Below are 26,473 nucleotides of genomic sequence, written 5' to 3' on the forward strand. Positions count from 1 at the left end.
TCGGGCAGTGAAAAGTAGTCTCGCTCCTCACCTCTGTTCTCGCAACATGCAGTTTTTAATGCCTGACCCAAAATGTTCAATTCATTGCGCCTGTGTGTTGCTCAGTGGTGGTAAACACACTCCCTTGTGTCACGCTGTCAGTTCCTGTCTCCTTCTCTGTAAAAGCTTTTCCTCAGATCAGGCAAAACAAAAAGAAAGAAAAGGTGAGTGATAAATTGGTCGCCGGTGATGTGAAAAGAATGAAAGAGTCTCTGTTTCTTTTACTTGTCCTCTCTGCCTTTATTTGTTTAAATGAAATGTCTTACAGTACAGTGAAGGCCCTGAGGGATGGAGGGAACAGTTGAGTTGAAGGCAGAGCCTGAATGGCGCTGTGGAGTTGGGAGGCTGCGTGTTCGCAGCTCGCAGAGAGACGGACCTCTTACTGCTTTTACTGTGTTGCTCTTCCACTAACGAGGACACGGTACAGCGTTACAATGTATTTCATTGCACTGCATTGTTAATGTTTTCAATGCCATGAGGTCCAGCGTGATGTCAAATCTGCTATAAAGGATGTGATACCATTAAACTTTAATGATTGCCTGGGGCCAACTGGGTCACCGCTGCACCAACCAGTAAGAGTATACAGTGGGGGTGAAACATAATATATATATTTATATGTATATATACATATATATACAAGTGGGAATATAAAGCTAATTCTCTGGGACTCATTTAAACATACACACAGAGCACTTTAAAGTTAAGCTGATGTATAATGAGAAAACGGGACATTCAAAAGGGGATTTTTCTTTCGTTTTAATCCAACAAAGTCAACATGTTCTCTGTCTCTCACCCAAAACACAATGTGCATCCGCAGTGCAAATGTTTTATGAGGAAGAAATTGTATTTGAACTCTTTGAATATTTAAAATTGTGCATTGTTTAAATCCGTGTTCGCTAGCTTGCCGTCTTCTTCTTCACTGCCTTTGTGCGCACACGGCTAGGCCCTTTCACTTCCCTGTGTCCATGAAACACACAAACAAAAGCTCTTTCGCAATATTAGTGCTCCACAAGATAAAATGACAATATACTTCACATTTGAAGATCTGACATACAAAAAAAGAAATCTGCTTCATACTTACATTTGAATGCTTTTGTAATATTAATGAAATTGCACACCGCTAAGGTCAGTCTGCCTCATAACGACTACTTTTACTTTTGTTATTTTTATTAGGTAGATATAAAAATAATCCATTTAACATATAAATGCTACAATTTCTCTCACCCCTGCTCTTAAAGTAGGAGAAAAGCATTACAGCCGCTTCCCTTTTTCATTCTCATATATGTGATATTACTGACAGACATCTGTGTGATCAAAGCAATCATGTGGATCTATGCCCGCATGGTGAGAAGATGTGTGTGTGCATTCACTTTAATAGCGCTATAAAAGGAAGCTATGTCGTAAACGGAGACATTAGCGCCATCCCTTTTATTATCTCAAATGTGCTGACAGCAAAAAGGCTCACAATATCCATCTGGATCTCAGAATTTGCTAAATTGTTTCACTTTCACTTCCATCTTGCGTCTCAAATTACAGGATGGATCAATAAACACGTGAAATAAAGAGAGCCTGTTGTTGAAAAGCAGAAAATGGTGGGGCAAAAACATGGTCGACGCGTCAGATATTTGCGTTGCCATGGAAATGTTATCTTGTTAGGCGGTGACACAATTTAGAAATATGTACTCGGTTCGGAAATATTATGTAACTGCTCCCTCTCTTGTCCCGCTTTCTCTCTGTCAAAGACTGTTAGAGCACAGATTATTGTTGATGTAATAAAATCCAGCCAGCCAGTGAATCGAAACGACAGCTAGGAGGATGGAGATGGAGTCTGTGCGTGTGTGTGTGTGTGTGTGTGTGTGTGTGTGTGTGTGTGTGTGTGTTTGTGTGCGTCCCAGTCACCTTGGTGACTCTCTCCCCAGCCTATATCTCCACTGCAGGGGCCCAAAGCTCGTGCGTCCTCCTGCAGGGTAAACGTCTCTCCTCTGGTCTCAGTTTGGTTCACCGAACCCTTACTGAGAGAGACACAAAGGGAGTATGAAGGGATGTGGGGATGGAGGCGGAGTGGGTGTGGGGTTTTTCGACAACAAGAGACGCGAGGATGCTATTCGAGCCGGGCAGAGGAGGCGGAGTGGGATGATAGGTGAAGTGCAAAGAGAGAGAGAGAGAGAGGTGGTTGGATGATGAGAAGAGAAGAGGTGGAGGAGGAAGAGGAGGAGGAGGAGGAGGAGAGAGAGAAAGTCCATGCAGAGCTCAGTCTTCTCTGACTAAGAATAGCACCTCTTCTGGTAACCCAGTGCCCCAGGACTTGACCGTTTGGATAAAAGCTTCTATCGCATCACATAATGCCTGGTGTGTGTGTGTGTGTGTGTGTGTGTGTGTGTGTGTGTGTGAGTGTGTTGGTGTGTGGCATCGGCATGTGTCTTCATGTAAACGTGGGGAAGTATTTCGAAGGCAGAGGCTCGGAAAATTCATCAGAGTAATAAACGAGACAGACAGGAAATATGAAAGATGGGAGGGGGAGGGGGCTAATTGATGATGATGATGATGATGATGATGGGTTGGTGAAGAAGGGAGGCACTCTGTAGCCCCCCCCCCCCCCCCCCCCCCCCCCCCCCGCCCCCCCCCCCCCCCACTCTGTGTCTGTGTGCTCTGCCTGTTTCATGTGAGGTCTGTGGAACTTCATACGGGATGAATCTGGGCAAGAAAAGAGTGTGAAAAGCAAACGTAGTTGAAAGACACGTTTCCGTATGCGGGTGCCATATGTGGGATGAGCTGTGGCTCGCATCTCAAAGGGCCGACCAACGCGTCTTGTGCCGTAGCATGACAATGTTGGCACAACTGAGCGGTGGCGTTGTAGATGTGTTCGGGTGTCGTGGGCCCCAAATGTAAACGGATCTTTTCTCTTCATGTCTCTCTCTTCAGCACTACTTCCTCATCGTGTTTGGTCACGATGGACAGAAGCCTCTGGAGCTTCGGACGGATGAGGAGAGCGAGTGCGATGAATGGGTGGAGGCCATCCAGCAGGGAAGGTACACACCTAGTTTTTGCATGAAGGGTATTTTGATCGAAACTGATCGTGCTCCAAACAATACTGAAACACTTCTGGAGGTCTTGTTCTAATGGAGTCAATAGAACCACATTGTCTGCAAAGAGCAGGGATGCAATTCTGAGATCCCCAAATCCACTCCACTAATACTGAATAGGCGTGTCAGCCAAGACAGCCCAACAATCTCCAGAGCCTTTAACCTCTCTGGGTTAATCTCATCCCCCTGTGGCATCTTGCCGCATCCAATTTTTTTGACTACCTGTGCCACCTCTGCCAGGGAGATGGATATGTCTTTTCCAGAGTGTTCAAACTCTGCCTCATCATGGAGGACTTGTTGGTCGTGTTCCAGGAGTTCCTCCCTGTGCTATTTCCACCACTTATTAGAGTTAGGGTTCATTTATCAACAATACTTATAAGGAATGTAAATTATATAACTTATATGTTACCACTGTCCCTTCCGGCACCGCTCCTAATATAATATAAGACATGTGTTGAATGATTCATATGGTAAAAAAAAAGTCCTCTGTTAGTTGTTTTCACTGATTCATATTACATAGTAACCCCTCTTTGACGTCCAAATTAGTATATGGTTTGAGATTGTAATAGTCCCAAACAAATGTTTTGCTAATATCAGTGGGCTAAAGCAGGAATCCTGCATATGGGGGACCTGTGTGATTCCATATGGATATCTGAAACGACATCACAATCTGGCATATACAGATTTCTGGAAATATCTCCAGCTGTCCCCTCACTCAATTCTGGCCCCAAACCAATCACTGAAATGCAAATCCTACTACAACGTGTCAGTATTAAAACAGTTGGTGCATCAATTCTCCTCCGGTTGCAAAACGTAGTCGGATTGTATAGAAGTCTATGAGAAAGTGACTCTACTTCTCTCTTGATTTATTCCCTCAGTAAACATTGTAAACATGAGTTTATGTCTCAATCTCTAGTTTCAAGGCTTCTTCAACACAGCATGATGTTCATATTGTAAATTATTGCCTTTTACAGTCAAATAGACCATAAAGTGGAGTGTGCTTTCGGGCGAGCTTACTGTGATTGACAGGTCTCTGCCGCTACCATATTACAGCGTCTCTACGTCACTTCTCCACATTCAAAAAATTATAACTTCCGTTCATGGGTTGCGGAAAAAAACAACATGGCGACGGCCGTAATTCAAGATGGAGAACCCGAGGCGTTAAAATGGCAGTTCACAAACCAATGGGTGACATCACGATGGTTTCTTTCACTTCTTATATACAGTCTAGGGTAGTGATGTGATGTAGTCAGGCAGTGAAGCTAATGTCTGTTGCCTAATGCTAACTTCCTGTGAAGATGGAAGTTTGTTTTGAAAATGTAATGAGCGTATATTGACACACTGACACGTGTAAAACTGATGCTTTGGGGTAGGTAGAGCGTCATGGTTTAAAGGTTTGCATTATCTGACATTGGTGTGAGAACAACTTGCCCAAGATGGATGGTAATGTCAGGTTTAAACAGGGATGGCCTGACTCCCAGCATAGCATGTCCAACCCTAAGCATACGTTCAATCAGCCAGAACATGTGAAGTTGTGCAGGACCATTACAGTGAAGAGGCTTTTCTTTGGGAAAGGACATTTTGATGTGTCACAGTAGGAACAGCTGTAGATGCCTGGAATCTAGATGTATTTGTTGTTGATAGGCCCAAAACTGCAAAAGACCTTACCTTAGTGTAAACAGTAACTACACAGACAAATTAAGCACAAAAATATGATAGTTTAGTTATTATGATAGGCATTTGAATCTGCCTGATTAGGACTGTGTGTTTGTGACTTATTTACAGTGCTGGCAACATTACCAAACAATCACACATCAGGATTTGATTCAAACACAGATGGGTGCACTAAAACATGTGACATCACCTTCTCCAACGCCACTGAGGACAGAGACATAGGTTTACAGACAGGGTTCTTACGCTCATGGAAAACCTGGAAAAGTCATGGGATTTTAAAATGGTTATTTCCAGGCCTGGAAAAGTCCTTGAAAAAAATAAAATCCCAAAAGTTTTGGAAAAGTCATGGAAACATGTTATATTCATGTGTTCATGACGTTCATTTACGCTGAGTCTGAAATAATGAATATGCTTTTAAAAGAAAGAAGCTCAAAATATAAGCAGGCATACATACAGGCATCTATATAAATGTTTATTATTTTAATCAAACTATTGTCTCATTCATTTGTGCCATTTAAGGTTTACTGTATGCTTTGTATTCTCATTGTTAGTTTAAATACTACATTTTATCACTTTTTTTTCACAAAATGTTTGGTCATGGAAATTTGGTATAACGTCATGGGGAAAAAAAGAAGCAAGAAATATGACATATTTTGTGTAACTGATGTCTATTTGTGGACTTCTCTTGGTTTCCAGTTACTCTGACATCATCATTGAACGAGAGGTGCTGATGCAGAAATACATCCACCTCGTACAGATCGTGGAGACGGAGAAGGTGGCCGCCAATCAGCTGCGCACCCAGCTGGAAGATCAGGGCACAGAAATCGAGAGGCTCAAGTCAGAGGTACGGCCCGCTGACGCACACCTGCACACCTGCAAGGTGTCCGTTCGGTATTTGACTGGTGCATGTGGGATTTAAATTGCGTTCCCTGGGGACACAAAGCAGGAGGCAGCAGACCAGCATTGAGCATTGTACATGTGTATCTATGTGTATATCTATCCATATGGGTATGCTGCGTGTCCGTCTTCCCACAGCTGCGTTTATTGCAGCGGAGGAGTGGGTGTGAACGGTGCTTATTCAGCTCTGAGCGTAGGAGGAAAAGCCCACGGCTCAATAAAGAGACAGCCCATCAGCTTCCTAACAAAACAGCTGCCAAAAAAACACAGCTACGCTTATCGAACGCAACACCTTCCCGGTCTGCCGTCACGGCGCGATATATCAGACGGGAAAAACACACAAGTGACCTCTACAACGTTGTTAATCAGAACTAATTACAATTCTCTCTCACGCACACAAACGACAGCAGGTAATTATTGGTTTATGGTAATTAGATCAATAGCTCTAATCGTTTCTGAAGTAAACAATAAGTGAGCCTACGTTGGATCCTGACGTCACTGTTTTACACATTTACATCATCACGGTCTGTCTGTCTGCCTGCCTGTCTGTCTGCCTGTCTGTGTTGAATTGTATGCTTGCTGTGCTGCATGTCCATCTGACCGGCTTTGCATGAACAAAACGGTCTCGGTAATACCACCAATTTCATGCTATTGATTAGTTGAAGAAGTATCAACTGAACCAAAATATATATACATACATATATATATTTCTTTATAGGGAACTTTAAAATAAAAAAAAGCTTGCTAATCTGCGCTTTCCTCAGATTTCCCAGATCATTAGGTGTCTCAGATAAGAGGCGTTCTCTTCTGTGCCACATAGATGACCAGAAGGTTCTGCAGTTATTGTTTATGTACAGGTGCTTGATTGAAATTGAATTCTCGTCGTGCCAGCTGCTAACATCTGCGCAAATCACTGCTCCACCGCCATTTCCAATTCTGTCTTGGCTCATCTGTGTCAATAATGGCTTGTTTAAATATCTTCCTGTATTCCTGCCTCCGGGAAGAAACAACACAATGTTTAATGGATTAGCCTGTTACGCTGCTTTTTGTTGTAATTCTCCGTATGGACGCTTCTCCTCGCTACACGCCGTGATTACGCCTCTTTGGCGGCAGACGGGGAGCCATGCTGATAATGAAAATGCCAACGAAAGACGTTTTATATTAGAAAACATCTGCCTGTGTAGTTGGGCTGCTCATGAAAAAGGATTACACTTTGAGAGCCAGTATGCAGTTGGTGATCCATCTCATTAAAACACACTCTTGTTTGTTTGTGTGTGTTTATGAATAATTAAACCAACTAGCCACTGTAACTGTCAACAGTTGGCAGACCGGCTCCTCTCCAATGCCATTTGCATGAGAGCGCTGGTGAACCAGAAAATGAGGACCAAAGCGCGTGGATGGAGGCGGCTTCGGTTTCCTCTTCCACGCTCATCGACTATCTGTGTCGTCGAGCGGCCGGAGAGCAAAAGCAAATAAGTAATATCGTACAAGAGAAAGTCTCAACCTGTGCTGGGTTCATTTCTCCTCTGAAGACGGCGTTGCCAGGAAAGAAAACCTTTTACCAGCTGTGTTTGAAGTTAGTCATCACTGGTATTTAAAGAGAAGCGCTGCTACCTGTTATTAGATTTACTATGTGAAATGAGATTTTTTTCTCTCTCCTACATTAATAACATTTTGAGTTGTATGTCTCCCTGGTGTATTCCCTTTGCGATGTGTCACATGTACGTCTGTCTTTTTTTTCACCTGCAGAGAGTAAATGTCGAAAGGCTAATCGGACTGAAGCGAGTATTTCATGGCGGTAAAAATGTTAAAAGAACTGGTATAACTAGATAGACTTGCTCTTTAAAAGGCTGCGATATTATGGTTTCCATAGATTGTTTTTTGCTGGAAATCTATTCATCTACAGAGCTACGATGGTTGTCGGTACCTGCCGTGCCCCACAATGCACTTCAGGCTTAATTTGCTGACTGTCACCTGCTGATAGCAGCCCTGCCCTCCGCCGTCGTTCTCTCTTTCTGAATGAAGCCACCAAATTGTCAAAGATGAGGAAGTCCGACGTCTATCTGGTGCAAACACGTCAACAGTTCACTGTGTGCACACACTGCACGTCTAATCCCTTTTGGAATATAATATCCTCATGAATCACATCGCATCACTTCCTCATTGTTTCTATCATATGTGTTTTTATTATGTCGTTTGTCACCCACATTATGCTAATTTAGTTTGTGATTGAATTTCTCTCCAAAGATTATAGCTCTAAACAAAACTAAGGAGCGAATGCGGCCTTACCATGTCAACAATGAAAATGAAGACCCGGATATCAAAAAGATCAAAAAGGTACATCTTTCTACTGATTTCTCCAGTTTTTTTCTTTTCTCTCTCCTGGTGTCTCACCTGGGATTTCTTGCAAGTGTTGCGTTGCATGCTCAGTGTGTGTCTAAGCCGCTATCGCACGTACGCCTTCAGGTGCAGAGCTTCATGCGGGGCTGGCTCTGTCGGAGGAAGTGGAAGATCATCGTTCAGGACTACATCTGCTCTCCTCACGCTGAGAGCATGAGGAAGAGGAACCAGATCGTCTTCAACATGGTGGAGGCAGAAACGGAGTATGTCGATACTGAATGGAGGAGCAGACACTAGAAAAGATGCCATTATTGTCAAGCTTAACAGACATTCCCATCCTATATGTCACTTATCAATGGTTTCTAATTTCAAATTTTCCAAAACGGTTCTATATCATGATACAGTATATCGTGGTAGATGATATAAAATGACAGAATATTCTACACATATGTGCCAGTCCTCCTGCACATTAATTCAAATGAACTCAATCATGGTTAGAGGAAAAAACACATTTATTTTGATCGATGAAGCTTATGTTGCAAATCTTTATTTGGAGAGGTAAAAATATACTTTCACATCAGTAATGTGTTTGTAAGGGACACTACAGGGAGAGGCATTCATTATTCATTATGCTCAGCTAGAAGCTAATAAAAACATTCATTGAACTGGAAGACAACATTTTACAAAACCCTACTAATAAATATTTTTGCTCGTGTACTGCATGTGTTTTGAAGATACAATTGCATTTCTAACACATAGTGTGCGTGTGTGTGTGTGTGCGTGTGTGTGTGTGTGTGTGTGTGTGTGTGTGTGTGTGTGTGATGACAGGTACGTCCACCAGCTCTACATCCTAGTCAACTGTTTCCTCAGACCTCTGCGAATGGCGGCCAGCTCCAAGAAACCCACCATCAGCCACGACGACGTCAGCAGCATCTTCCTCAATAGGTGTGTTAATTATACTGAAGAGAGAGAGAGATACTGAGGATATAAAAAAAAAATATATTTTCTTGGTAAATTGTGTTTTTACACTGGGTTCACACTGTGTCTTCAGTGAGACCATCATGTTCCTACATGAGATTTTCCATCAAGGCTTGAAGGCGAGGATAGCCAACTGGCCAACTCTGGTGCTGGGTAAGCTGCTACTTAGCCTCACACACCAATACACACCAATACACACCAATACACACCAATACACACCAATACACACCATGTGCATCCACTCTGCAGCCAGCCAGTGACATCAAGGCCAGGTTTTCCGTGGTCCAGTTTGTGTCATTCAAGCGTCAGTCATGTCGTTTTACTGCCCCATTCAGACACACACACACACACACACACACACACACACACACACACACACACACACACACACACACGCACAGTTCCCTATCTCAGTCTGCAACAAGCACACTCCTTGTCTTGACAGACAATGGCCACCCTGGACCAGAAGGCATCCCACAAATTGACCTCCTAAAACAGAAGCCCCCTCCACAGAAAAGCGTAACCTAGGCGACAGACTGCTGAAAGACACGACAGCAAATTACTTGTGACAAATAAAAATAAAAAAGGTTCGACTGATTAAACACTCCTATCTGACGCCATGTTTCACTTCAGGCTGAGGCTGTTTGTCGATCTCCATCGACGATGTGTTTTAACTCAAATACATTTCTGTACTGTTTTCAATTAAGATTATATTAATTGTGCTTGTATTTCTATTAAAATATGTATCTTCCCATACAGCATTAATTAAGCATGCCCATATATATATAGAGTACGGTATATATATATTTATATATATATATATATACACAAACTATGTACGTTTATATAGAGAGAGAGCAATAGAGATATATAGACATTGATTTGGTGAAACCGTTTATATGAGCAATAATTCTAATATATCTCGTAAATGTTTTACAGTTTAGTAATTAATGTTGCACAACAGCGTTTGCACTGCAATGTGTTTCAAGGCCAAAACATGAGTTGCTTTACTTGTGCTGAAAAGAAAGTTGGAATCGAGGCTGTAATGAGCCTCTTTTCTAAAAAAAAACCTAAAAAAACCTGAATATGGACGTGTAACCATGCAGCCTGATGAGCGCAGCGGCCTGCATGGCTGTGCTGTGGCAGCTTGGTGTTTTCAGGCCATTTAATGAAGGTAAACGCAGTGAGCGGCCGTGGGGAATGGCACCGCGCTCCGAAGCGTGCTGCGGGTTTTTATAGCAACATAATGCTGAAACCAACTGGTGGCAAATACTCGAGAACTGCATTCCGTCATGTGGTTTGCATATGTATACTGTATAGCAAGTGTGTGTGTGTGTGTTTTGTTTCTAGCTGACCTATTTGACATCCTGCTGCCCATGCTGAACATCTATCAGGAGTTTGTGCGTAACCATCAGTACAGCCTGCAGGTGTTGGCCAACTGTAAGCAGAACAGAGACTTCGACAAGCTGCTGAAGCAGTACGAGTCTAACGCTGCCTGTGAGGGAAGGATGCTCGAGACCTTCCTCACGTACCCCATGTTCCAGGTAGCTCACGGGGCACCAAGCTCTCAAGAGCTTCCACAAACGCATCACCACACAAATGCAAATGTCTACGTTTCAATAACCTTTTTTCTTCTTCTCCCCGACAAGATTCCCCGCTACATCATCACCTTGCACGAGCTGTTGGCACACACGCCTCATGAGCACGTGGAACGAAAGAGTCTCGAATTCGCCAAGTCCAAATTAGAGGAACTGTCCAGGTGCGTGTCCCAGGGACAGCTGTCAGAATGATTAACTTCCTCTGATGTATTTTGATGCTGCGAACCTGAGCTAACTGGCGCCGCTTTGCGTGTGGTCAGAGTGATGCACGACGAGGTGAGCGACACGGAGAACATCCGGAAGAACCTGGCCATAGAGAGGATGATAGTGGAGGGCTGTGACATCCTGCTGGACACCAGCCAGACCTTCGTCAGGCAGGGTAAGTCTTCGTCGGCTGTGTAAGACCAGCCTGAGATCTGAGGGCACAGACACAGTGGAGCTCGGTCACTGGATCATGACTTCTGTAATACTTTCTACTGGTTGTCTCTATGTGCGCTTTGCCCCGTGGTGCAGAGCTTGCTCAAAGTCATTATTCTTGCATAATTTAAATTAGACTATCGTCCTAATGAATTGTTCCCAAACTGTTCAAAATTGAATGTTGCACTTATTTAGTTTAATGACATTTCATGTAATTTTTTTTTGCAAATTTCAGTCAGATTAAAACCTGTTGAGCCCTAGGGTCCTCCAATCGGGGGACCCTTTTATATCAGGAAAATCAAGAAAAATCATGGTATAAATCCCCCCCCCCCCCCCCCCAAAAAAAAAATTAAACATAAAAATCAGGGCTACAATAATATATAATCCCGATGTACAACCTCTAAACACAACTCAAACAATAAATAGGATTAGGGGTTAGGGTTATTAGGGTTAGGGTTTAAAGGGCTACACCAACATCCCCTTCACTAAATGAAAAACCTCTGAGCTCTTACAGTGCCGTCTCCAATTCCAGCAAACGTTTGGTCATTGTAATGTAATATTCTAGATTTAAAGCCACTACGAGTTCTCATGTTCTTCCTGGGAAGTCTTCCTGTCTAATCCAACAAAACCAAGTCCCACTTGACCTCAGATGTAGCGCATGAATCAGCGTACTGTATTCATCAGCAATTGCTTCATGCAACATGTGGTTGGAGGGTCAGTCCAATAAAGGCACTGGTCCAAAGCCGGCAAAGCCTTGATACTTTTTAATGAACCGTATCTGTACCAGTGTGACAAGAAGTGCGCTAATTGCTACCGTGTGCAAACCCTAATGAGCTTCTGCACCTAGCTCTGTCTCGTGGTCTTTCCCCTGACAGTTGCTCGTCTTTCTCTGGTTTCTCTGAATGTGCCTGTTGTCATGATCTCCTCTCGCGTTCCTCTCCGACATCCTTCACACACAGGAAATGCGTGTGTGTGTGTGTGTGTGTGTGTGTGTGTGTGTGCGAAGATGGGCATTTCGGAAATGTTTCTTTTTTGTTTTACACTCGTTTGTTTTTGTGCCACGGCAGATGCCAACCAAAACACAGCCCCTCGGCTTAGCGTCGGCTTAATGAAATGTAATGTAATCCCGTGCCCCGTCCCCTCCCGGTCCTCAGGCTCTCTGATCCAGCTGCCGTCGGTGGAGCGAGGGAAGCTCAGTAAGGTCCGTCTGGGGGCTCTCTCTCTGAAGAAGGAAGGGGAACGGCAGTGCTTCCTCTTCACCAAACACTTCCTCGTCTGCACACGCAGCTCTGGGGGGAAACTGCACCTTCTCAAGGTGAGAGGAGATTTCAGATTGGAAATTCACACACACAAAAAAAACAAAAACCTACTGTTGAAATGTGCTATTCCTCTTGCAGCAAGGTGGGGTTTTGTCCCTGATTGACTGCACACTCATAGAGGAACCAGACGCCAGCGATGAGGAGGGTAAGTTTGCCACATCCGTGATGCACTGTGTGAATACGCTGGTCGACACACAGGCAGCTCTTATTGGCTCATTTAGGCCCTTCGCCACTCACGGAGGTTAATTAGGTGTCAGAAGACAAGTGTCTCGTGTCCGGAAAGTACTTCCTTTTAAATATCAAACGCTCATCCCCCTTAAATGCCAGGTTCCGATCTTTTGACATTGATGATCTTTATCCATTCTTCTTCTGCGACACTCATTTTTGGAAATAGGGAACAGAGCAGAGACAACCACATGCATGCATGTGCACACCTTCCACTGAATTAACCCTCCATGTGTGTGTATGTACAAGCACAAGCAGTTATTTTTATCATATTAAAAACTCTTTTTCCTCCTCTGTATCACACAGCTAAAGCCGGCGGTCAGGTATTCGGCCAGCTGGACTTTAAACTGGTAGTCGAGCCCTCGGACTTGCCTCCGTTCACCGTGGTGTTACTGGCACCGTCGCGGCAGGAGAAGGCGGCATGGACCAGTGATATTAGCCAGGTAATACACACACACACACACACATACAAAACACACAATAACAAGAACCTTCAAATAGCGAAAGCCAGTCTCCGCTGGGCATTGAGAAGGCTTAGTGATAAGTAAACACAGACACGGGTGCAGTCCTCCAGGGGCCGAGTTCAGCTCACAAACAGAGTAGCACCATGCAAGCATGTCACACTGGATTACTTCTTATCTGAGAAAAAGAAAATGCATTGACAGTTTTTCTCTTTTTTTCTCAATTCCTTGTCAACCAGACGTATACAAAAAATATATTTCTCTGCATTTGTTTTACACACATAAACAAATGAGTGGGAAAAAAGTATTTTTCTCTGACATGTACATCTGCTTTAAATTCTGCTTTAAAATAACTTACAAATAATCTCACATTTCATTCTTTCACTTTATTCTCTGAGGACTTACAGTATCTTCTTCTTCCTCTACGTCTCTGTAGTGTATAGATAATATCCGCTGCAATGGCTTGATGACCAGTGTGTTTGAGGAGAACTCTAAAGTCACTGTGCCTAATATGATCAAGTAAGTATATACAGTGTGTGTGTGTGTGTGTGTGTGAAGAGGAGCAACCATCTCCTTACGCCAGTGTTGTAACATATATGTTGAAGCATACCCAGTTGTGTTGATGTACAGTGTTAGACTTTATGTTTTTTTTTTTCAATGTTCATTTCTGCTCAAAGTATTTGGCGTCCACTCTTATTTTTTTTAGCTTCCCTCTTTGGAATATGTGGATTTTCGTTTTGCTTTTTCTCTTTTTCACTTGGCTTGTTTTGGCTCAGTTACGTTCACAACCTTTTCCTTGGTTAGTCACCCATGCTCGGTTGTGTGTGTGTGTGTGTGTGTGTGTGTGTGTGTGTGCGCGCGCGTGTATGTTGTGTCCATCAGATCCGATATGCGTCTCCATAAAGATGATGTTGACATTTGCTTCAGCAAGACGCTCAACTCCTGCAAGGTCCCCCAGATCCGCTATGCCAGCGTGGAGCGGCTCCTGGAGAGGCTGACCGACCTGCGCTTCCTGTCCATTGACTTCCTCAACACCTTCCTGCACACATACAGGATGTTCACCACGGCAACGGTGGTCATGGGCAAACTGGCCGACATCTACAAGAAGCCCTTCTCCTCCATACCTATCAGGTCATACATTGCAAACACACAAATACGCATTCAAAAACAGAGAAAAAGGCTCACGCAAAACATGTTGCTTTCGCCTGTATCAGTGTGTGAAACATGCCAGAACGGGTGTGTGCACTACAGGAGGGTTCTGAGAGGGTTTTTTGTGGCTTTTTGGTATTAACTGTGAATAATGAAGTCAGATGTGGGTCTGTGTTTTGGACTCTATTCACAAGGTTGAATGCATACTGGCTGAATTACATACCAGCCTGTGTATGGAGACCAGCAGAACAGATGCTTCAACAGAGTTGTTGGCACAGACATTTGGAATATGCCGTGTGTCAGATGAGGACCTCTCTCTCTCCCTCTCTCTCTCTCTCTCTCTCTCTGGCTGCATCATAATTTGCGGCTTTACTTAACTTACCTTTTGAACTGGAAAAGCTCTGTATTTTCCTCTCCCCGAGGGCAGGGTTGTATGTAAAGCCTCACTCACTGTGGGCTCTGGCTGCCTCCACTGGGAGAGAACGGGGGAGGACTCATCCAGAGACCAGAGGTGTGCAGGAAGGGTAGAGGGAGAGTGTGTGTGTGGGGCAAGTCCCCTGTCTTAAACCCTTCAACGGGTTGTGCCTAATTTTTTCCCCAAATGTCATTCGATGTCGGCATATGAGCAGCTCAAGTTTCCCTCCTGTCAAACCTTCCACTTTATTCTCTCCTTCTTCCATCAACGAGTATATACATGTATGTATATGTGTATATACATACACATATACGGTTCATACACATACATACACACATAAAAAAGGAGGTTTTGCTCTTCGGCCATCGATATATATATATATATATATATATATATATATATATATATATACATATATGTTTGTATATACACACACACACACACACACACACACACACACACACACACACACACACACGCGCACAGACTCCATCAGGTCAAATTTGTTTGCTTACATGCTAAACTAAGATGGTAAACAATATGCCTTTTAAACATGCATACTTTCCAGCATACTGATGTGAGCTTTAAGCACAAAACTCTGTTATGCCTCAGCTTAGCGTCACAGAGCTGCACGCATGGCTGTGTGTTCATGGCTCTTTTAAAAGTGCTTTATCTTACAATTTTTCTTTATTTTAAAGAACATTTGTTGACTGATTGGAGCACGGCAATTTCCAACTTTTAGTGAACCTGTTTTTTTGGGGGAGGGGGTTCAAATGTGCCTTAGTTTTCTTCTTTTTGTAGATACATTCGTTTCATTTTTCTCCCTTCCTGTTACTCTCACTGTTGTGGACACACACAGTGAAACTCACACACTTTAACACAGCTGTCCGCATCAGTTTTTGGATTTGTCTCCCACACGCTGCCTCCTCCCCTCCTTAAACACACCTTTCCATCCATCGTCCCTCCATCATCTTCTGTCTTTGTCACATCACCTGATTTTTGCATTTCCACGTCTCAATCCAACCATCGCCGTCATCCATGTAATCGTGTTTCTGTGTCGTCCATCTCTCCATGTCCCCTCTAACTACAGGGTGCAGTACCACTCATTTGACCGTCTGTCCATCTCATCTTTTTTCCTCAAGGCCGTTTTCTCTCTCTGTATTCATAGCGATCCCTCTCGAGTCTGCTTTATATCCTCCTCTTAAGCATCTTCCACCGCTTGCTTCAAAGTTCTTCAGCTTTCCTCCTCTCTGCTTTTCATGCATCTTTCCTCCCTCTATCTTTCCATCTGGGATGCATATTTGCTCCTCTATTTCCTGCTGAATAACTGACTTGTGTGAATAAATGATGGATGTGTTTTCATCTATGCATGATTGCTCCTCCCTTGACGCAGCTCCGCGCACACGACTCAATGTTAATGTCATCATGAAATGCTTGTTGATTAAAGCTGTTGCGCGTTCATCGCCTGGTAAATAAGGCGTTTAAATTCTGCAAATGTGATCCGCAATAAAAGACTGATGATTTTTTTCTTTTTTTTCTTTCAAATTCTAATCTATGAAGCGGATGTTTTCAGCTTTGAGGTTTTTTTCGAGGGGGTTCACATACACGCTTGCTGAACAGTTTTCGTTTGAACCCTTTTCATACACAGCTCCACAGTTTCAGCGCAGCAGCACAAAGATCCTGAACATTAGGAAAGAAAGGAAGAGCCAAACGGCGTACAAGTTCAGTCACTTTCATCAAACCGAGCATATGTTTAACTTGCTGAAGAACAGACTGGAGGCAATAAAAGCTTTGTAGATCCTTTAAATGGATAAATTCCGACGCTGTTCATCTGATGTGGATGTAAACTCCCTTACAATGAAAGCTGAAAGTCAGAACGGTTTCCTCATAGCATTTCATTTCGGTCCAACACGATACGTATGGTGTCTCTGTTCTAATACTTTTCTGACTGCACTGTCTGTGCCCACTCATTATAAGTCACTCTGGGTAACTACATTAGCTAAATGCTCCAAATGCTACATAGAATTTTTCCCATGAGTCTCTGTTTTCAAGTTCTTCATGAATTCTGAATACAGGGTTTTGCTCCTCAGCCAGAAATAGTTTCTGATACAGAACCACTGTTTGACAGTTTGACTTTGCTATTGAAACTTTAACACCCAAAGGCACACACACAAACAAGCTGTTCTTTTGCGTTGCTTCAATTATACATTTTCCTTTCATCCTTTTAAAATATCCTCTGATCTTGATAACAAATTGCTCCCCCTTCTCCATTCAGGTCCTTGGAGCTGTTCTTTGCCACAAACCAGAACAACCGAAGTGGCGAGCACATAAACGAGAAATCTCCTCGTCTGTGCCGCAAGTTCTCCTCTCCTCCTCCTCTGTCCATCCAGTCCCGCACCTCCTCCCCGGTCCGGACGCGAAAGCTTTCCCTCCACTCCCCCATCACTGCCCGAGTCGGAGGGCTCGACTTGACCAGTCCTCTGTTAAACTCCAGCGTCAACCACGGCACTTCCCAGTCTGCCGCCAGTAGCCCCACGTCTGCCCACACCCCCCAAGCCTCCTCTCCTCCTCCCTCTTCCACCTCTCCCCCGCCCAACAGCTCAAAGTCACCGCAGGACCAAGCTCCACCCATTCCCTCCTCCCCGGACCAAAGTCCCTGCCCGACTGCAGAGGGGGAGGACGTGCCGAAGGTGGACCCTTTCTCTGGCAAACTGAGGCGGAGCATCCGCAGGGGTAAATTACAGCACACACACACACACACACACACACACACACACACACACACACACACACACACACACACACACACACACACACACACACACACACTGGACAGAACATCAGGTCTGGATATGTTTAATAATGATGCAAAAGCTGTATTCCACTGTTCTTTCCGGTTGAATCCGGTTCCACCTCGGACCACACTGACATGTGGTTCAATTTGGTAAGAGGCGACCTTTTTGCACATTTAACCTGACAGTGATGTCACTGTGTACTGTCACTCATTGGCGTCCATCTCTACGTCACTGCAGCAAGATGAGCTATCTCACTACATAGCACATGTTGGATGTTTGTCTGGAAACCTGCATCTAGAAATGATATAAAAAGTATGGAAGCCCGTTTCCGCCGCAAAAAATTATTATCTAATAATTTTCGACTTTTTATCTCATTATTATGACTTTTTATCTTATAATTTCGACTTTCTATCTCATTATTATGACTTTTTATCTCATTATTATGACTTTTTATCTCATAATTTTGACTTTCTATCTCATTATTATGTCTTTCTATCTTATTATTATGACTTTTTATCTAATTATTTCGACTTACTATCTCATTATTATGTCTTTCTATCTCATTATTATGACTTTTTATCTCAATATTATGACTTTTTATCTCATAATTTCGACTTTCTATCTCATTATTATGACTTTTTATCTCAATATTATGACTTTTTATCTCATAATTATGACTTTCTATCTCATTATTGTGATCTTTGATCTCATTATTATGACTTTTTATCTCATAATTTCGACTTTCTATCTCATTATTATGACTTTTTTTTTTTTTTTTTTTTTTGGTGTGCGGAAACGGGCTTCCATACAAAGAGTTAAAATCTAGTTCAAAATTTAGCGGGTACATCAACAGGGTAAAACAAGGTAAAGTTATTGTCAGCTGAATGACAGATGATTTAAACTCTCAATTCTGTGCTTCTGTGCTTAGCTCATTCAGCTGTATGTCGTCTCAGTGTGCAGGAGAGCCTTATTTGCGTCGCGAGATGCTCGTGAAGGGCTGGAGCTCGCTTCTCAAATGGCACAGTGTTCCCTGTAAGAGCAGAACAGGCACCTGGTGAAACATCATTATCTCCTCACGCCTGTGCGCTCCAGTCAGCTGAGCTGGCTTCCCGCCGCACAAGCTCAGATCTTCTAATTGTGGTGTTAAACAGGTCATTCCGACCGGAGAGAGATAGTGTCAGGGAATCCAAAGCAGCACAGCAAGGACAAGCTGCAGTTACACTCTCATTAGCAGACACACACTCACACACACACACACACAACTTGTGTAAGATAGTGTGCTCATGCGGTGTAGCTGCTAAGCCATCACTAGGAGACATAAATGAGCGTGGAAACATATTGAATGCAGACGTTTCCATAACTGGGAACACGGGGTCACTGACTGGTTTGATGAGCGTGAAAACATACTGGTTGCCATGCATGGCCTTCGCCGCCACAAGATCTAAAGCCAACTGTACAACTATGGGAGATGTGTACGTGTGCAGCAGGCTAAGCAGGGTGTTCCAGATGTCCCTCTCTCAACGTTTTCCATTTCTTCCTGGAGGATTTACTTCAATAATAATAATAATAATAATACAAGTCTTGATGATATCCTCCGGTTATGCTGATCTCTGCATGGCTGTGAACGTAAGTGCAATAAAGTTCTCCTCTCCAGACGAGCAGCTGCAGTCGTGGCCACCACCATGACCATAAACATCATCGCCATCATCATCATCATCATTATTCTTGTCCCATTTCTCTCCTCCTGTCTAGCTCTGCTGGAGTCGGTATCGCTGGAGAAAATCATCCCAGAGTCTCCTCAGAGCAGTGAAGCAGGAGACATGTCCCCATGCCGCTCACCTTCCACACCTCGACACCTCCGCTACAGGCAGCCTGGAGGTACCATTTTGTGTGTGTGTGTGTGTGTGTGTGTGTGTGGTTTTATCACTCATGATTAGACCACAGTGCCTTAGCTGGTGGCTCTCACAGCGGGCAGTGCTCTGAGCCAGCCAAATATCCCCGAGGCCGACATCTTTGGCCCAGCAGCTCAATATAAAGCTCATCCTGTACATAGCCAGACCCCGGTCATATATTATCGCTGCTTGATTGAGCGGTAATGATGGTAATTTCACTGGGGATATTAACGGTGATGACTGAAATGATCACAGTGAGGATTCCTGTGGCTTTTGGAAATCTTGCCAACAATCAGGAGTCTAATTATGGTCTTTAATCTGCCTGTAACAACAATGACAATGTTGAATATTGGAACTTTCTTTCGGAACAATAAAGACTTCCATAATAAGCTCTCACATACAGGACTACACATATGTATATTTGTGTTTTTTCTACAAACAGGCAAATTACTGGTTTGAAAATGTGATTATAGTCGTAGCCATATTGGCATATATATATATAAGAATATAATAATATATATTAATATGTATATATATATATATTTCATCCGAATGTTCCCTAGCAACTACCAAATATTTGGTTAATTATTAGGTTGATACAGGAAAAGGGTGATCGTATGCAATTTGACATAAGTTAAAAATATATTTATAACACAAAAGATCTCTTTTAATTTGTTAGCAATCATATTTCATTTTGTTTGTACGAATGTATTCACTTGTGTCGACTTTTGATGATAACAGTAATGTTGTCGTTGATGATAATTGTGTGTTTGTGTGTCTGCAGTCCCGTCAGGGGAGAACTCCCGCTGCCCAGTCTCTCCGGCTTCAGCCTTTGCGATCGCCACAGCAGCAGCAGGACATGGTTCACCACCAGGTACACACACACACACACACACACACACACACACACACACACACACACACACACACACACACACACACACATACACACACAACTTTCAAATAAAGAAAAGATGTGTTTTTCAATGGCACTTTAAAGATAAAACATATCCAAAAATGGGAGCTATCTGTACATATTTACGTGTATATATATATATATATATATATATATATATATATATAAATATAATGTTGCAATAACCTACAGTGCATTAGTCAAAATAGCCCCACCTGTAAACTATAAAACATTTCACTGCTATTGACAAAGAAGACCTGTCCATGGTTTAGACTCCCAGGGTTCTGTTGCTACCTCAACACAATCTAGATTAATAGAAGTTCTGATAATCAAAGCATTGGAAAGTTATATTTCAACATTTCAACAGCAGGTTCCCTTTCTCTTTCTGCGGATCATCCAGGACCTCAATTTGGGCAAAAATGTTTGCATGATGCTTTGACATATTCAAACTCAAAGTAGTGCATTTTTCTGCGAATACTTCTATACTTCTACTTCCGTAAAAGATTGCAATACTTTTAATGAAGCATTTTTGGATTGCATCGTTTTAACTTTTAATAATTTCCCCAAAAACGTCTCAACCACTGACATCTAAAACCAGATCATATTTCAAAAATGTTATACCACCATCACACAACAATAACATATTCTCTCCGTCTCTTTTTTCTTTTCCCTCCAGTGTTTACTAGCTCTGAAAGAACTTGTGATAAAGAGTTCATCATCCAAAGAGCTGCAACTAACAGAGTTCTCAACGTGCTGCGGCACTGGGTTTCCAAACACTCCCAGGTCTGTGTGTGTGTGTGTGTGTGGTCCCCTATTTTGCTGGGGCGATCAAGTCTGTGGTTTCATTAAAGCAGGTGTCTGATGCATCCTCTCTCTCTCTCTCTGCTCCACTGCCTTCACTTGAGCCTGTAAACAGCCATGTGCACACAAACACAGTGAATATTGTTGCGTATCAATTGGACAACCAGCCTCAGTCCACCTACTCTCCTGCTAAACCGCCAGTGTTGCCTCTAATGAAGTGAATATCACGGTAATTGCTTGACTCCCAGCGTAGAGGTCTAACTGCATTGATCTGTTTTATGGACTGTTCTTCAATAACACAACACGCTGTCATGATAGGCCATCTTTGGTTGGCTTTTTAACGAAGAAACAGCACAAACACACACATACTGTACACCCACTCACATTCCTCTCTGGGGGGGGGGCAAAGACCAAAGAGCTTGTTAAAACTGACCTTTGAACAAGAGTTGAATTGGGATGGGAGTGAAAATGGAAAAGGAGGATGAATAGGAGGTGTGAAGGCTGAAATGAGAGGGTTCAGGAGGAGGAATGGACATCGGATCAAACAGCAGGGACTGATGCTTAGTCGGACTAGTGTGTTAAGTCATATGTCGATATATGTGTGTGTTGTCGGAGCTGTCCCTTTAATGGTGTGGTAGGCCGCTAGGGCCGTGCTGCAAATCATTTACAGTCGTATTGGATTTTTGAAATGTTTTCCCCCCATCAATGTGGGACCGTGGTAACATTGGGTCATCCATTTTCTGGATTAGCTCCAAACAGACATTCCTATCTGATTATTTTATCCATGTATATGTAACACATCCAATTAAATTATGTCTAAGGTATTTAGAAAATACATACAAGAGATATCAATATCATGGTCGAAAATAAAAAATATGCCATAATTTCATTCTTTGTGAGGACCAATTAGAGTTTGAGAGAAGAAGACTGTAGTTCTGTTGGGTTTGCCAAGAGGGTCAGTATAGGTTAATGTTAGGGTACCAGTTGAAGTGAGGCATGGTGCTGCAGAACACATTACACACTGTGTGTCACTTTCATCCATTTGTGTTTGTGTTCAGGACTTTGAGATGAACGGGGAGCTGAAGATGTCGGTGATCTGTCTCCTTGGGGAGGTGCTCAGAGACCCAGACCTGCTGCCTCAGGAGAGCAAAGCTACTGCCAACATACTAAGGTGCCGCACACACAAATACACACACGCATATGCACACAAACCAACATCTTTGGACCGCAACTTGCTGCGCACATGCGTCAAAATACATCAAAACATGCCGCCTGCAGAAACAGAAACTTGTAAAAAAAGAATCTCATTTTGCCTTCAGTCCCACAATTTTCCCTCTTCATGTACTAGCATGCTAATATGAACACTTAAAAGCTGAATAGTTTCTGCCATCAAATGGTCCACCATTAATTATTCGACCATCAGGAAAACGTCTCCTTCTTCTAATCTATTCTGTTATGTTCTACCGTGTTCTTTTCCATTCGGTTCTGTTCTATTCTGTTAGATTATGTTCGGTTTTGAGCTTTTCTAACTCATATTTCCTGTTGTATTCTGATCTATTCTATTCAGTGCTGCTTTATTCTGTTCTGTTTTATTCTCCTCTGTTCTATTTTATTGTATTATAATGTCTTGTGTCATATTACACTATGTGTTATTCTAGCCTGTTGTTTTGTCGTATGTTCGGTTCTATTCTGTTCTGTTCTTTGCATTTTGTTCCTATATGTTATTCAGTTGTTATCTATTCTATTTCACTCTGTCTCCTAGTGCCCTTTCTCAAGACGAGCAGGAGGACGCTCAGCTGAGGATAGAGGACATCTTACAGATGGTGAGGAAAACACATCAAATCCTCTGATCACTTATTTAAAGTGCATCATTGCAAACATCGTGTTAGCATTTTGATAGGACATTACTCTGTTGGATCAATGGAGCAGCAGTAAACTGCAGAGGAAATAAATTCTACTGCACAATGTAAACCTCTTGTTATTGCAGACTGGCTGATTGATGCATCTTCTAATTTGAGTTTGGATATTATGGGATTACCTCTATGAGGCCAGTGCCCCTTGGTACTTACGCATAAATATGCACCTACCTCCAAATACTTTACCAGTTCTCAGAGATTAAAATACTAATGTTCATGTCATGAGTGTCCCTGGTTTACGATCTTGGCTTCCTGTTTCTGTTCTCTCTTGCAGGCAGGAGGGGTAAACACACCTCCTGCCTGTGAAGGTCTCCAGGGAACTGTCAACTGTCGTAAAACATATTCATCACTCAGCCTCCGTCTCTTTATCAGATATTAATATCTCCTCGTTATCTGTGGTGTGAAAACGCGTTGGTTCACGACTCTGTTCCTCTCCGTTCAGGCCGACTGTCCGAAGGCAGAGTGCTTCGAGTCTCTGCCGGCGATGGAGCTGGCCGAGCAGATCACCCTCCTGGATCACATCGTCTTCAGGAGCATTCCTTACGAGTCAGTCCTCTCATGAATAGCATTTTCACCTCAGATGAGCTTTTTAAGAAACATCTGCAACACCTGCAATAACATTTTAGCGCATTTAGTAATTAAATTCTTTGATAATGGGCTTCTGGAAATATTTTTCACTAACATTAATTCCCCCCCAGCTTCCTCTTCTGCTCATTTTCTAAACTGGGTTGCTTAAGAAGAGTTTTTTTTATGTGTAAATGTGTTTGTACGTCTTCTCTATAATTACACATATTTATCCATGCCACCGAACACAGGAGATACTCACTGTATCTCAAAGAAACGTCGCCTAAGAACAGTTGAATTAACAAGGAAACACAGCGAGCTTGCTTTAAAATAGTTAATACAAGATGTAAATGTTTTTCTTGTATTTTCTCAAAGCTTGATATTTGGCTCGACGGTAATGCAAGACACCAACAGCGAGTCGACTTCAACAGCCTTCGTGAGACATCCGTCTTTACTGGTGGTGCTTAATTAGTTTAAGTAATGTCATCAAACGCTGCTGCGGACGTGATAATATCCTTAAGTCCCAGGCTTTAGCTAATGTAGCTACTATCTTGTGAGATTACTGTGCTTCGTTGGAGCGTTTGTGATCTCATTCGGACTTCACATCCCACGTCTGTGTCCCAACTCTCAGAGAGTTCCTGGGTCTGGGCTGGATGAAGGTCGATAAGACGGAGAGGACGCCATACATCATGAAAACTACTAAACACTTCAATGATGTAAGCTCTTTCAGTACACTGCTGGTGCTGTGCAATGTGTGTATCGTGTGAAATGATTGATTCATCCAGTGCAATAAGTGAATAAATCAAATGTGTATGTAGTATATATATATATATATGTACTTTGCTATGTTGTTATTTTATTCTATTTATATATTTATCAGTCACTTTTCATAAGGCTGCAGTCAAAATCTAATTTCAATTATTTTCTTCTCTTGTCTCATCCTAAATACCCTCTTTTCTTTTCCTTTTGAAGATGAGCAACCTGGTGGCGTCCCAGATTATGACCCACACCGACGTGGGCTCGAGGGCCAACTCCATCGAAAAGTGGGTTGCCGTGGCGGACATCTGCCGCTGCCTCAACAACTACAACGGCGTGCTGGAGATCACGTCCGCGCTCAATCGCAGCGCCATCTACCGTTTGAAGAAGACCTGGGCTAAAGTCAGCAAACAGGTGGAGTAGTTCTCCGTCAATCCTCTCTCTCTGTAAACCATAAAAAGAAAGTGTATGTAAAGTTTAGCGAAGCGTAGAGGGTTAGAATGAAGTTATTTGGTCTCTGTAACGTCTTCAAATGGAATGTTTAGTATCTACTGTTCGCTCAATTCTGATGAACACTCATCCACTCATCAGATAGTGTGTCTCCACCAAGCCGTTCTGTTTTTTTTTAATGATTTTTAAATGCGTATTGGTGATCCTGTCCAGGCTAAAACCCTCATGGACAAACTGCAGAAGACCGTGTCCACCGAGGGACGGTCTAAAAACCTGAGGGAGACCCTGAAAAAGTGAGACATTGCAAATGACGATCTATCATGAAAACAAAACATGTGCTTTTACTGACTTTGAGACGATCTGTGAAACACTATTTGTTCTCGCTCTCTCCCTCCAGCTGCAACCCTCCGTGTGTGCCGTACCTGGGAATGTATCAAACTGACTTGGCCTTTATTGAGGAGGGACGGCCCAATTTCACCGACGAAGGTCTTGTTAACTTCTCCAAAATGAGGATGGTAGGCACATGCATAAGAAAAAAAAACATGCAAATCATCTGTACATGCATACTTTGACCTTGATTGTCAACTTAAATTCATCCTTTTCTTTAGATATCCCACATCATCAGAGAGATCCGACAGTTTCAGCAGGCCCCGTACAGAATAGAGCATCAAGCCAAGGTACTTCAAAATAAATAGGGGTGCCTTTCATTTTTCAAGAACAATAACATTGAATGTGTAGTACATTTTAAGAATAACAAATCATACACTTCACTAAAACATAGTTACAAAGCGCTTTAAAAAAATCACAAACAGAGGTTCAAAAGAATGAATCTTCTAGATAAAACTAAAGAAATTAAGAAGCCAAATCGTAGAGTTTAGAAGTGAGTTTAGAGTAAAGACGACACCATGGATCCTTTATGGAAGGGCAGGTCTCTGCTGCTGTTGTGGAAGTATTATTGAAAATAATGGATATGTTTCTGGGAGCTAAAAAAAATTGAGCCTGTGGAAGATATTCATGCTTCTGTGTATCAATGTAACTCTAAAGATGAATCAAGCGGAACAAAAGGAAGCCGTAGCTGTAAACACGCTGTGTGTTGCAGGTTGGAAACTCTTTGTTCTTTCTTTCCAGGTGACCCAGTACCTTCTGGATAAAACTCTCATCATGGACGAAGAGACACTGTATGATCTCTCGCTGAAGATCGAGCCCAGGCTTCCTGCCTGAGTTGCAGCTGTTTGCGGCCAGTGGGAACCTGCCAAACCTGGACCCCCGAGGGCAACGCGCCCACGCAATCTCATCAATCAAGAGGAAAGCTGAGAGTTTTTGAAGACGACGTGGGAGTGGAAATAAGAGAAATACTGACTGAAGTGGGAGATATCTTTAGAGTGAAGTATGAGGATGGGGGGAAACACGCTTTTACAAGAGAAGCACGAGGCTGTTGCAGCGTTGGATCGATTGTCTTCAAAGAGAACAAGAGGAGGAGGTTTCGGTTGCATAGCGTGAGGGTTTTTGAGGAAATGACCATGTTGCCGTGTGCGCTCATCGCTCCTCAGACGAGAGTGCGGCGCACGCGGCGGCACAGGTGGAGAGAATGGAGGGAATACAGTGGATGTAACAGAGATGTAGCATATACAGATAGTGTGACAGAGAGATGTCTGAGCTCGTGTCTCTGTGCCGTTGTCTATGTTCTGTTTGCCTGTGCATTTCCGTGCCACGTACTGGAGCGAGAGCCCCAACAAAACAAAAAAAAAACTTGCTCTTTTTTTTTGTCATGATGGTCACTGCATTAAA

General features: G+C 42.9%; 1 protein-coding gene across 1 annotated transcript in view; it reads left to right on the forward strand.

Moving 5' to 3' along the window:
- The window catches only part of rasgrf2b (Ras protein-specific guanine nucleotide-releasing factor 2b), a gene marked incomplete at its 5' end in the record, with an annotated part of 36,390 nt that extends 10,437 nt beyond the window's left edge, over positions 1-25,953 (forward strand). Inside the window, 27 exons of the mRNA XM_079221984.1 lie at positions 2,962-3,068; positions 5,493-5,640; positions 7,941-8,030; positions 8,160-8,296; positions 8,862-8,978; positions 9,085-9,164; positions 10,362-10,555; positions 10,661-10,770; positions 10,870-10,988; positions 12,181-12,341; positions 12,424-12,490; positions 12,877-13,013; positions 13,468-13,550; positions 13,914-14,162; positions 16,871-17,328; positions 19,143-19,268; positions 20,067-20,156; positions 20,875-20,981; positions 22,058-22,170; positions 22,762-22,822; positions 23,358-23,461; positions 24,111-24,195; positions 24,452-24,649; positions 24,899-24,978; positions 25,083-25,200; positions 25,294-25,362; positions 25,814-25,953. Of these exons, the coding sequence (XP_079078110.1) occupies positions 2,962-3,068; positions 5,493-5,640; positions 7,941-8,030; positions 8,160-8,296; positions 8,862-8,978; positions 9,085-9,164; positions 10,362-10,555; positions 10,661-10,770; positions 10,870-10,988; positions 12,181-12,341; positions 12,424-12,490; positions 12,877-13,013; positions 13,468-13,550; positions 13,914-14,162; positions 16,871-17,328; positions 19,143-19,268; positions 20,067-20,156; positions 20,875-20,981; positions 22,058-22,170; positions 22,762-22,822; positions 23,358-23,461; positions 24,111-24,195; positions 24,452-24,649; positions 24,899-24,978; positions 25,083-25,200; positions 25,294-25,362; positions 25,814-25,906 (3,501 nt within the window). The 3' untranslated portion in view covers positions 25,907-25,953. The remainder of the gene's footprint in view (positions 1-2,961; positions 3,069-5,492; positions 5,641-7,940; positions 8,031-8,159; positions 8,297-8,861; positions 8,979-9,084; positions 9,165-10,361; positions 10,556-10,660; positions 10,771-10,869; positions 10,989-12,180; positions 12,342-12,423; positions 12,491-12,876; positions 13,014-13,467; positions 13,551-13,913; positions 14,163-16,870; positions 17,329-19,142; positions 19,269-20,066; positions 20,157-20,874; positions 20,982-22,057; positions 22,171-22,761; positions 22,823-23,357; positions 23,462-24,110; positions 24,196-24,451; positions 24,650-24,898; positions 24,979-25,082; positions 25,201-25,293; positions 25,363-25,813) is intronic.
- Between the last annotated feature and the right edge of the window lie 520 nt (positions 25,954-26,473).

The sequence above is a fragment of the Taurulus bubalis genome (assembly GCF_910589615.1).
Source record: "Taurulus bubalis genome assembly, chromosome: 8".
Taxonomy (NCBI): domain Eukaryota; kingdom Metazoa; phylum Chordata; class Actinopteri; order Perciformes; family Cottidae; genus Taurulus; species Taurulus bubalis.